This window comes from Sylvia atricapilla, chromosome 18 (assembly GCF_009819655.1).
Source record: "Sylvia atricapilla isolate bSylAtr1 chromosome 18, bSylAtr1.pri, whole genome shotgun sequence".
Classification (NCBI taxonomy): Eukaryota; Metazoa; Chordata; class Aves; order Passeriformes; family Sylviidae; genus Sylvia; species Sylvia atricapilla.
The window spans coordinates 10,983,578-10,996,001 of record NC_089157.1 but is presented as its reverse complement, the minus strand read 5'-3'; the positions used below and the strand labels follow the sequence as shown (position 1 = coordinate 10,996,001).

Below are 12,424 nucleotides of genomic sequence, written 5' to 3'. Positions count from 1 at the left end.
ACAGAAAACAATTCCCACAGAGCCTAAGTATCCCTAAATCACTTGGGCAAGACTAATCTTAGAACAGACACGTAAAAACTCCTAAATAAAGACCATGATTTTTCTGGAGAGCATATGAACAAGTCTTTTACTACACCCATAAACATTCATGTCCTGTGACTCACATGTCCTGGTGCTTCAGATTAAGTGTGTGTGCAAGTTATGGATGTGCTGGAGCTTGGAGGGTGCACAGCAAAACCAGCTTTGGAACTGCAAAAGTACAAAACCAATAAAAGCCATAGCTGCTTCAGCATTTTCTAACCATGAACAAGAAAAAAGATGGAAGATGCTTTTTTTTTTTTTTTTTTTTCCCCACAAGAAGAGCCACTAAATTGTCATTCCTACAATTTAGCACCCTGCATTGTACTTTAGAAAATTAAAAATAGTATTTTGATCCATATCCAAGGATTCAAAATTGGCTGATCACTTATAACCAAAATTGGAAAGAAATTATGAACTTAGGAGGAGATAAACAAGACTGAGCCCAGACTAAAAGCATTACATATAAACACAGGTGAAGTTCAAATCTGGTTTCTCCCACCTACAGACTGCAAATCCATCTGTCAACCCAACTTGAAATCTAAATTACCTTTTCTCCACTCCTTTTTGAACACAGTCAATAATCCTGGGGAGCACCTTTCTCCTTGCTTTTTTAGATGCCTGCAGACACTGGCAATTACACTTAAATACATGCACAATATTCCTACAGAGTTCTTCAGGCTGCACTGGAGGGCTCTCACAGCAAATCTGCATGAAATGTCATTATTTGTTTTATTTGGGTATAAAGTCTCACAATATCTACTGCTGGTCATCAGAGATGCTCTATGAACCAAAGAAGATAAAGATAAATACAAGGAAAATTATAACTCTGTGAAAAAACCCTAAAATTCCAAATGAGTTTTCCATTAATAAGGACACATAATGACTGAGAATATTCAAGGGTTTGCATGTGTGTGTTATCTAACCCCACCCTCAGAGTACATAATGTTGGTTGTGTGTTAGGTTGGACAGCCAAAATGGAAAGCCTGCGTGGGTTTCAGCATCCACAAGCGAGTCACTTCTATAAGAACAGCCTGGGGAACACATTTGTCAGCTCGGCAGTCACACAGAAGAATTTAGTGAATGAATCATTGTAGAAACGATGGGTTTTCCATTCTCTGACTAGGCAGCGTTTTGTGCCCAAGAACACAATCTCTAACAGATTTTAACAATGCAAATGTCTATCAAGTGAATACTCCTGAAGGAAAATATAATTCGTAACCTTTCCCAGTGAGTACAGAAATTTTGTCTTCCTCTAATCTAAAGGGGCTTTATAGACTTTAAGAGCTATTAATCACCTAACTTTTTTATATCGTATGCAGTCAAGCACATGAGAATTGGTACAGTTATATTATTTCTAATTTAAAAGTATGATGAATGAAGAAATCAAATAGACTGGACTATGGGAAAATGTATTTGACATATCAGAGCTATCAAACATCAAGGTGCCAATATAGACATCTACACTCATTATTAGGTACATCAACAGAAGTTGTCAGAATTTCAAAAGCACTGATCATTTGACATTAACATCAACTCTTACAAGAATTTCAAGTTCTCAGCAAGACAAAGTTCACCCCAAAATAAAAAAAACCCTGAAAACTCTAAGTTTTAAAAGCCAATATTGACATTCTGTGTTTTTCTCTCCCTGTTCTTTTGTTTCCAAATCTACATTATCCTTCAAAAACAAACACAGCTCATGGAGTTCTTGATAGCATCAAGGTTCTGTAGAGTGCTTTAGCTAGAAAATGTCCTAAACCAACAGGCTGCATTTTCTTTTATGGGAAATGCAAAACTGGGCCTGTACTTTGCTAACAAAGCCCTGAAATCAAATGTGTGGTATTATTCACTCTATGTGTATACATATATATATATATATATTTATATATATACCTTGGAGAAAACAATTGTTGATAGTGAAAGACAGAACAAGGGAGATAAAGAGAGATGGATATCAGTCTGGTATTCCTTGGGTAATATCTAATCCTTTCCACTGAAAGATTTTTTTTAATGATTTACACTGAAGTCTGCAGAACAAAGATTGCCTTGTTTCGTTCACAGAGTTATACTGAAATGTGCAAATAGGAGTAAGGCAGAAAACTGCATAATTTTGGATTTCTATTGGCAGTGGAATTCAGTGAAGGTTTGACATCTGCTCTGCATTGCTGTACTTTTACAGCTGACCACAACTAATGTAAGAAGGCCAAACCAAAGCAAGGTGTTTATTTTTTTCCAGTGCTAAAAACCAGCTCTCACGTTCATCTATCCCTTCCTGCAACAAGATCGTGCAGCAAAAGAAAATTGAATAGGTATTCTTCCCTGGTGCTAACAGTCAACTTCTGGTGCTCTCTTGATAGGTTTTATCTGTTATAGTGACTCTTCCCAGGCCATAAGATTTAAGGTGAATTTAAGGTCCCACTGTATGTGGCAAAGGCCTTGTGAGGAGAGTAGACATGACCACCCACCAAAGACCACGTCCAGCCCCTCTGCTGACAAGAGACATACACAAGGAATTCTTTGAAAGGGTAAAAAGATGCTCAGAATGGTGCAAAGAGGTTTTCTAGCTCAATAATTAACTCTGAATCCTCCTCAGACAAATACAGTGTCAGTTCCTCCACTGTACTAAGTGCAAAAGGCAAGTGAGGCTGCTGATGTTCTCAGAAGGCATCTCCTGACAGAATCATTAACTACAGCAGAAGGTCCTTTATGCTCCACAGTAATTCAGTATATTGTAAATGAATTGGTGTGAGATACATGAGAGCTGTTGATAGCTTAAATTAAAATTGCACAGTAAGCCTCTGTTTTTGCTGGACAACCTCAGCTCAAAAATGCCAGATAAACATTTTCTGCAGGGGTCATGGACATGACATGATCCAACTATAATTTTATTTAGAAGTAATTAAAATAAATTAAATTTGATAAGATGACTTCAGCTTAAGTTTGTTTACAGTCCTCTTGCTCATGACCAACATACTGCTTTTAAAAGTGTTCCATACCTTTATATATTCCTGAAAATCTGTTCTGTGGCTATGCTTGGGAAATGAAGGAAATGGACACAGTTGACCATTATTTAATCCATCTGTTTGCAGGATGAGTAGATGTAGTCTGCTCTGCAGCAGCTCACTGTACTTGAGAAAAAAATTATTTTACACTTTAAACCCTACTAAAGGCGTTGCTCTACTACATACATATAGTTATGTCCAAATCTTGTAACACCTGCTGACTCTCAGGGCATAACAACCCTTCCTCAAATGCTTTCAGTGAGCTGTAAATCTGTCTGAATAAAACATGTTATGGCATGTACCCTTTGTACACAAAATGGGAGACTAGGAAATCTTTTAAAGAAGAAGTGTACACGAGATTCAGAGGATACAAATACTGTTTACCCATACTGTTAAAATAATTTTACATAAATAACCCACCCTGGGAGAAATAATAACGTTTGAAACAAGTACTAATCAATGGATATTTTTATAAAGCAGCGAGGATAACACCTCTAAAACCAGAATTTGTTAATGCTGAAAGGACTTTTTGTTGAAAAACCACGATCTGCATTTACAGACATTTTGCAGGTCTCTGCTTGTTTGTATTCATGACAATACAGCTGTTCCTCCACAGCTCATGCAGGCAGTGCTCCCCACAGATCCAACTTGGCTTTGGTTTAAAACACAGAGTGGGAGTGATTCCACCAGCCTCGGCAGAGATAATCTTGGTTGAAATAAAGAACAAAGGAAGGAAAAACCTGTCAGGACTTTAGGTACTGGTCATGTACCTACAGTTCAGAACTAACAGAAACCTTAATGGTCATCCCTGTTTCCAAGGAAAAAAAACCCATGACTCCTGTAGTTTATTTGAAGTTCAGCTTTCAAATTTACACAACCCAGCCTCATATCACTCATAGAATTTTACAGCAGTAACAACTCAATTTTCAGTGGGATCCAGCAAAAATGTCTTTCCATCTATTTCCCTAAAGAATAATCCCTTTCCTCACAAATCAGGAATTCCACCTCTTCCAGAAGAGTTCAGTACCACACCAACCTATCACATTGGGTTTACATTTTCAGATAAAGGTATCCCTAAAGCACAAACTCATGTGATCCTTCCTGTGAAAAACTGTGGAATTCTGACTGCAGTGATCTCCAAGCCTCAGAATTTTCAGCATCTCCACTCTCTCCAATTGCTTGGTGCTCTTTTCACTTGCTTAGGAATGTGTTTTTTTAACTGATGATATTTAAAACCCACAATGCAGACTATTATAATGCTCTCTCATGTGATGTAACAAGCTATTTGTAAGAATGAACTAACACATGAAAATGCAAGGGGAAAATAACCAAGCAGAAGGCTCATTTATTAATTGCAGCTGGAATGAAGACTGGTAACATATCCTATGGAATTACTGGAACAGATTTTACTTGCTTTATATACTAATGCAAAAAAATAGCTTTTTCTAATTTATAACATCTCAACGTTAACAAACAGATTGAATTTGCCAAAAGTACCACAAATGAGGTAAAGAATGACTTCTCATTGGCAATCACATTGGTTTTGTCAACCAACAGTTCCATCCTGACCTTATTTGCAAAGCTCTTACAGCAGATGTTATTATTTTGCTCAGCAGTTAACACGGCACTTCCTTTCTCAAATTATTTTAAAGCTGATCAGGCAGCTTGTGACTATGCACACGTAACAGACCTAAACAGCTGTCAAAAATTCAATTTACTGAGAAAGGCTCAGCCTTGAATAAGAACTGTAGTGTGGTGCCACTGCACCTCAGCAAGAACTCTTAGAACAACTCATCTTTCCTGGTGCTTATGGACGAGGAACAAATGTGCATCTCCAACTCCTGTATCCTGGCTCAAAATACACCACAACAGTTCAGTCTGTAGCAAACAGCATTTCTCAGGAGATGTTTTCTTTGCAAGAAAGCATTTGGTCTCCAAGCAGACAGGTAGATAAACAAACCTGCTATAAATATTTGGGCATCTTATCTAATAAGGGCATCAAGGAAAGAACGCCTCAGGAACAGGATCTGCAGTAGCTAATGAAGGAATTTCCTATCCACAGCAGTGCCAGAGACTCTTTAAACCTGGAGTCAGTGCTGCTGTTACACTGACATCCATCAGCTTTTCTCTGTTCTCTAGAGATAAATTTAGGTTGTAATAGTCAGAGCAGCACAAGCTCCTCCACTGCTGCACGCACAGGTATTTACATGCAAGGTCACGACTTCCAGTTACCTGCCTGGACCTTACACAACATTTTCCTGCACGTTTTTTCACTGCACACACAAAATCTGACTACAGAATACTGGATACAGGTGCTTTGCTGACAGAGCTAGCACTTCATCCTCCTGCCTGTGCCAGATTATTTTCACAGGGATGATATGGAAACCACTCTAGTGTTGGTGACAACACCACAAATTTAGGACATAGTTCTTTCTCATTCATGTTGTGAGACTTCTATGGATGGATAACTGGCAAGGCAGTGCTAAAAAAAGAAAGCTGCCCAAGAAAATACTTCTGGATGTAGGTACAAAGTGCACAGGCTGAAAGGTGGAACATCCAAACAAGAGAAAAACCAGAATTTGTTAAGTCTACACAAGAAAAACAGCACAAAAAGAGAGTCTAAGCTGTTGCATAAGAAAGAATTGCATTTTTCCCACACCTGTTGAGACAAGACCTCAAAAATTCTCGGGTGCTTCACTGCCAGTGGTGTCCAGCAGGTGAGGTACCTGAGTGTCACTGCACATCAGAGCCCAACAGCCTGACCCCGGGAAACTGCAGCTCCTGGGGAAACTGAACCCCTCAACTGAATTTCAGAGGGGCTGTGCACCCTGCAGAAGGCAGTTTGGCCTTCTCAGGAGCAAAACGCTCTTGGCTTTTGAAGGGTGACATTGCCTCATGACGACGGCACAATGCAGCACCTTGTTCTACACAAATGGCAACAAGTATCACTGTGGGGATAGTTAACGGGCAACTGAGGGTAAAAGTAAGATACCACCTTCCTAGGACTGAAAGAAATGTCACAAAGATGAACCACAATGAGAAAGACAGTGTAGGACTTCTTTAGTATGCAAATACTGTAAGGAAAAAAGGGTATTTGCTAATTTCAAAATTTTATCCGGGTTCATTTCATAATTAATAATTAAATTGATGCTAAATATCAGACATGTTCTAGGTTCCTCATTCAGGCATCTAAGCTACAGTGCTTGGATTAAATAATGGGTGATTCGACATAAGAGAAACGAAAAACTCGAGTATCTTTACTAATTCTGTTAACATTCTAGGGAACAAATGACATCCAACATTGCCTTCTGCCTCATCACGAATCAACCATCCCTGTTTTGGAAGATTTTTGAATTTTCTGCATCTGGAAATCTTGTTTAACAATAATGTTTCAAAATAAATTAGATCTGCTCCCTTCTGATGATGTAATGAACTGTTATTAACTAAGTGTGGTAGTCTAAGGACATCAGGAACTGGCTTGGATAAAATGTTGTCTACATTAGGGTAATGCAATAAACACAGAAAATTATGTATTAAAAGAATAATGCCATCCAATATCACAGCATATGCTATAACTTGGATGGAAACATGCTAGAATTAAACCTATGTCTATTTAACTTCATGTAAATGGTGGTTTTAGCTCCTGCCTCCACCAGAAGGAATTTCCTGAGCAGCCTGAAGTAAATATTTGGTAGTTCCAGTTCTGAGTTTCAGAGAACTGTTAATTTGCCAAATGTGAAGACACGGACAAAACGACCATTGAGATTTCTAGTCTGTCACACCCGCGAGGACTTCTACACACATATTGCAAAAAAAACCCCTGTGTGGCAAAACACTCGCCTGGATGGAGCCAAAGAACAAATGTGTATATTCATTAGCGGATTAATGAGCGAATTGGGGCGCTCCACCTGGGACCCTGGGCCGGGACCCTCCGGTGGGGCTGTGACATGACCGGAGTGGGGCTGTGACATGACCGGAGTGGGGCCGTGACATGACCAGAGCTGTGACATGACCAGAGCTGTGACATGACTGGAGCTGTGACATGACTGGAGCTGTGACATGACCGGAGTGGGGCTGTGACATGACCGAAGTAGAGCCGTGACATGACCAGAGCTGTGACATGACCGGAGCTGTGACATGATCAGCCCGGGGCTGTGACATGACCAGAGCTGTGACATGACCAGAGTGGGGCTGTGACATGACTGGAGCGGGGCCGTGACATGACCAGAGCTGTGACATGACCAGAGCCGTGACATGACCAGAGCCGTGACATGACCGGAGCTGTGACATGACCAGCCCGGGGCTGTGACATGACCAGAGCCGTGACATGACCAGAGCTGTGACATGACCGGAGCTGTGACATGACTGGAGCTGTGACATGACCAGCCCGGGGCTGTGACATGACCAGAGCTGTGACATGACCGGACCTGTGACATGACCGGAGCTGTGACATGACCGGAGCTGTGACATGACCGGGGTGGGGCTGTGACATGACCGAAGTAGAGCCGTGACATGACCGGAGCTGTGACATGACCAGAGCTGTGACATGACCGGCCCGGGGCCGGGGAAGGGCGCCCCCTGGCGGCCCCGCCGCCGCCCGCGGGAACTTTGCGCGCAGCTCGGCGCAGAATGCGCGCCCAGAGAGGGCTCGTTCCCCTCCGCGACGCCCAATCCGCAGCAGAAACAACCAAATAAGACAACACCGAGGTTTTTTTGGTACTTGCAGGACACTAAAGCATAAAGCACCATCTCCTTTCCAAACGCCATCAGGCCTTTGGGCACCTAACTGCGCCCACAAACACTTCACGAGCACCAATAACTCCAGAGCACGTGAACTCCGCGTAGGTATTACTGTCTTAATTGAAACAGTGAGCAGGTGGGATGTCTGCAGATAAATCAAAACCATAATGTTCCTAACACAGAGCTCAGAACATCGACAAAGAGCTGTTTGACTTTCAATCACTTCTTTAAATGACAACAAAGTTTTACTAATAAATGATCACCTCTCTCCCCTACCTGTGCTGGAGTTTCAGGCCATGTTCAGCTGCAAGGGTATTTTAAGCAAAGGTGAAACACATTCAGAATCTGGGTTTTGGACAAACGCTGTATCAGACATAAATTTCAGCACAAAGCATTCCCTTACAAATATGCATAAAATTCCTCTGAAAAGTCTGGTCGGAAAATCTTTATAATCAATATTTTGACGACACAATGCTTTTGATGTACTTAAGTTACCTTCGTTCCTGCAGGATTCCTATATTTTCCAATAAAAACATTCCTCTCTAACCAGTCATCTCCAACTAAGTTCACTACACGAAGAAAAAATATTCAGCAAAACAAATATAACCTCAATTCGCCTCGCAAGAGAAAAGGCTCGGTAAGGAACAGCCTCTCCGGTACGAGCGCGGCTCTTACCTCTTCAACTGTCAGCGGCATACAGATCCGGTACTCCTTCATGAGCATATTCCTGCTGCTCAGTGCGGACCGGCGAACTGGGAGAAAAGTGGTGATTTCTGCACAGAGATCGCGACGGAAACCAAACACGGGGGGAAATAACGAAGCCTCTTTCTCTGCGCGCGCTTGACAATGTGTCCACAAGTCAGTAATGCAACCATCCAGGAAGGCTGACCCAGCAAGAAGAGAAGCCACCACAACCGCCTCTTTCCCCCAGTTCTTCCTCCTTCACACCGCGATCATGGGAACCTCAGGGACGCTCGCACCGAGATACGCTACAAAGTCTCAAACCCCCACCGCTCTCGCCCCAGCCGAAGACATCCGTCGGAAGTGCACGGAAACGCCGGGCTCTCTCGCGGCTGTGTCAAGACATGCCTGGGGCGGCGAAAAGAACAAACGAGCCGAAAACGCGGCTCTCGCCCCCGCCGGCAGCACGTCGGGCGGCGGGAGAGATGCGACGCCGATTCCCAAGACAAAGGCTTTTTTATAACGCCGCCTTCCCCGGCCGCCGAACGCGGCTCCCACCTCCCCGCCGCAACGCGGCTGCGGCCGCCGCGGCTCCCGCTGGGCTCGGGGGGATCCGGGGGGGCAGCTCGGGCGGGCGGCCGCGGCTTCCCCGGCGCAGCCGCGGCCGGCGCTGCTCACGGGAGCGGCTGCGAGCCCGGCGGGGCTCGGCTGACATCAGCGGGAAGGAGGGAGGGGGCCGCCGCCGCTCGGGCGGGTTCAGTGCGGGGCCGGGCCGCGGGGCTCCGGGCAGCGCCCTCCCGGCGAGGGGACAGCGGCACGGCGAGCGCCAGCGGCTCGCGATTGCAGTTTAATCGCGCCGCGAAGACTTCTCGCGGTTTGGAAGTTTATTGCCCTACGTGTGTGTGACAAGGCACCTTGCAAAGCATTTGCGCGGCGGTGCGGGAGCGGGGAGCCCTGAGGCTCGGGCTCGCCTCCTCGGTACAAAAGGAAAGGAAAGGAAAGGACAGCGTGCGCTCGGTGCGGACATACACAGGATGTGGAGGCCTCACCCATTTCCCTTCTGGTCAGCCCTCCGTTATCAGCCGGCACATTTTGCAGCACAAATAAACCCCTTTTTTTTCATGTCGTTTTTTTACTTTCAAATGACATGCAGAAAGTTCAGTGAAAAAACACCTTCCTGGCTGAACTATAAAGGCAGAAGCGTTTTAGGAGGTCTCCCCCACTCCATTAGTGAGGAATTTGTTAAGTGAAATAGTTTTTTAATATGCTTGGGGGTTGTGTTTTTCAGAGAAGTTTACCCATCATTAAGTTACAACTTGAAACGCACAGGAGCCCAATCCTGAAACTATCCGGGAACCCTGAACTGTTACACAACCTCAGCATTTCATGTTTAAAATGCTCATCCTGCTGTTTCTCCTGTGCTCCCAGTGGCTAAAGAGCCACTCACTGGATTGCAGAGAAGCACAGTAAGGAGCAAAACACAAGGCACCGCACAGATAACAATATAAAATATATATCTGCACTTACATACCAGCTATTGGGGAAAAAAAAAAGCGATAAAATACTGTATTTGGGACAGTTAAAGAGGAATTCAGGTCTACAATGAAATGTGTGTTTCATAACAAGAAAGAGCAAAAGCCCCTCAGAATTTCATTGGTTCTGGATGTACATTTCAGAGCTGTGGGTATCATTCTCAGCCCAGAGGACACAGTGCCATCTCCTGGAGCCAACAACGTCTGTTTGCCAGCCCCTTGCAATAATGGCACAATATTTCACATCCCTGCCTTCCCAGGGAAGTGCAAACACCTACACAAAGAAATAAAAAATCGGAGAGCTCTATTAACAGTCTGGATTTTCAACTGAGGTATGAACAATGTGTTTAATGAGACTTCTGTCTCAAATCTGACACAGCCATTTATAAATATGGAAACTGTGACTGTAATTCATAATGTTGGTACTGTATGTTCCTTGAATTCCAAGCAAAACAGCAAAACCAAGGCAGTACCTTGTGATATCTCACTGCAGGAAGGACACTGAGATGCTGGATGGTGTCCAGAGAAGGGAATGGAGCTGGGGAAGTCTGGAGCACCAGGGGTAGCCGAGGGAGCTGGAGAAAAGGAGGCTCAGGGGCAAACTTTTGGCTCTCCACAACTCCCTGAGAGGAGGGGACAGCCGGTGGAGGGGTCAGGCTCTGCTCCCAGGGAACAAGCCATGAGAGGAAATGGCTCAAGCAGTGCCAGGGGAGGTTTAGATTGGATATTGGAAAAATTTCTTCACAGGGTTGTGAGGCATTGGAACAGACTGTCTAGGGAGGTGATGGAGTCTGGGGGGTGATGGAGTCATCATCCCCAGAACTGTCCAGAAAATGTTGCTTAGATGTGACACCTGGGGACATGGCTTAGTGGTGAACATGGTGGTGGTGCTAGACTGACAGTTGGACTTGAAGACCTTAAAAGTCTTTTAAACTGTAAAGGTTCTGTGATTCTGCAGTGTTACCCACAGATAAGAGACAATCCAAATTCACATCTAAAACATTTTTCAGTTTTCAATGATCTTCTAGTGGTTTCTTCTACCGGGAACAATATTTCTGGTTTCTGCTGAAATGCATTGTAAAAGAACCTGAACTTCTTGGCATAGGGCCTTGATGCTACTCAGCTATAGGCAAGGACACTGACTTCAATAAAACCAGGAGAAAGACTTAAACTGGTTTATGACCTATCACATGATTTCAGCTTGAAGAAAACCTTACAGCTCTGTGTACATTAACAAAGCAGATCTGCAGAAAGCAGTGTGTCAAATACAGAACCTGCTTAAAATGGAAACCAAGACTAACTCCCATACCTGCAGCAAAACATTCTCCAGTCACCCCAAACCACAGCTCTGTCTTGTGCTGATTGCACATGGGGAAAACAGTGACCCCAAGGATATCCCTTACAAGTCTCCAGTGGGAGTGCCCAGACTCTTTCCTGAGCACACTCCCCAAAAGCTTCCCAGGGGACATGCTGACACAGAAAAGTTCCAGCTCCGAAGACAGGCAGTGCCAAGGATCCCTGCCTCAGTTCTGGGCTTTGATTTCCATGAATTGGCAGAAAGTTTTACTCTTACCTCTGCAACATGCTCTCAAGGCTCTGTTGTGAAAATGGGACATTTCTCACTCATTTTTCATTTCTGACCTGGAGGGAAAAAAGCCCATATGTTAAATTATGCTCAGTATGAACTCCAGATGGACTTGTGTCAGCAAAGTGTCACTTCAGAGTAAGAGGCAGTAAGAGCCAAGCTGTTTCTTTGGGTGTCTCACTAAGGACTTTTGAATAAGAATTTAGTTTCTTTTTTAGCCACTCAGGGATTCTATATTGGAGGCAACAGCTACCTCCTCATTTCCCAGTGTACCCATGCAGGTAAAGGAAAACAACAATTGCAGAAGGCATTTGTTTTCTTCCTCTTTCACTCACTTGTCTGAACCAAATTACTGTGTATGGGACTATGTTCAATTACATTAGCATGTGAATTTAACCTCCCTGGAAGCCATCACTCCCAATCCATCACCTGTCAATATATACTAATATTACCATGACCTAAAAGAATGAGATCATAAAAATAAAAGCTCTATAAAAATTTGTAAATGGCCAGAGTTAGGGAAGAACAAGTGATACACTCTGTGTGATACCTGCACGTATTTTTAGTACTTAAGTCAACTGAAATTAAGTAAAAAATTATTAAGGATAATGGATAAATTCTGTTAGCAGACTTTTCAAATCAAGTTTGTGTTCAAACAGAAAGTGATTCAAAGCCCATGGTCTGTGCTGTGCTAACTAGAAGGCATGTATCAGACACAGTTCCAAAATACAGTATTGGAGCTCTGAATGCACTTAATTGAATTACTCTGAATTTACACCAGTGCAGCAGATGTAGGAACTCAGTCT

General features: G+C 43.4%; 1 protein-coding gene across 1 annotated transcript in view; it reads right to left on the bottom strand.

The window, feature by feature from the left end:
* The window catches only part of PITPNC1 (phosphatidylinositol transfer protein cytoplasmic 1), a 73,274-nt gene extending 64,119 nt beyond the window's left edge, over positions 1 to 9,155 (bottom strand). The window contains exon 1 of the mRNA XM_066332388.1: positions 8,496 to 9,155. Within this exon, the coding sequence (XP_066188485.1) occupies positions 8,496 to 8,543 (48 nt within the window). The 5' untranslated portion in view covers positions 8,544 to 9,155. The remainder of the gene's footprint in view (positions 1 to 8,495) is intronic.
* Positions 9,156 to 12,424: the final 3,269 nt, after the last annotated feature.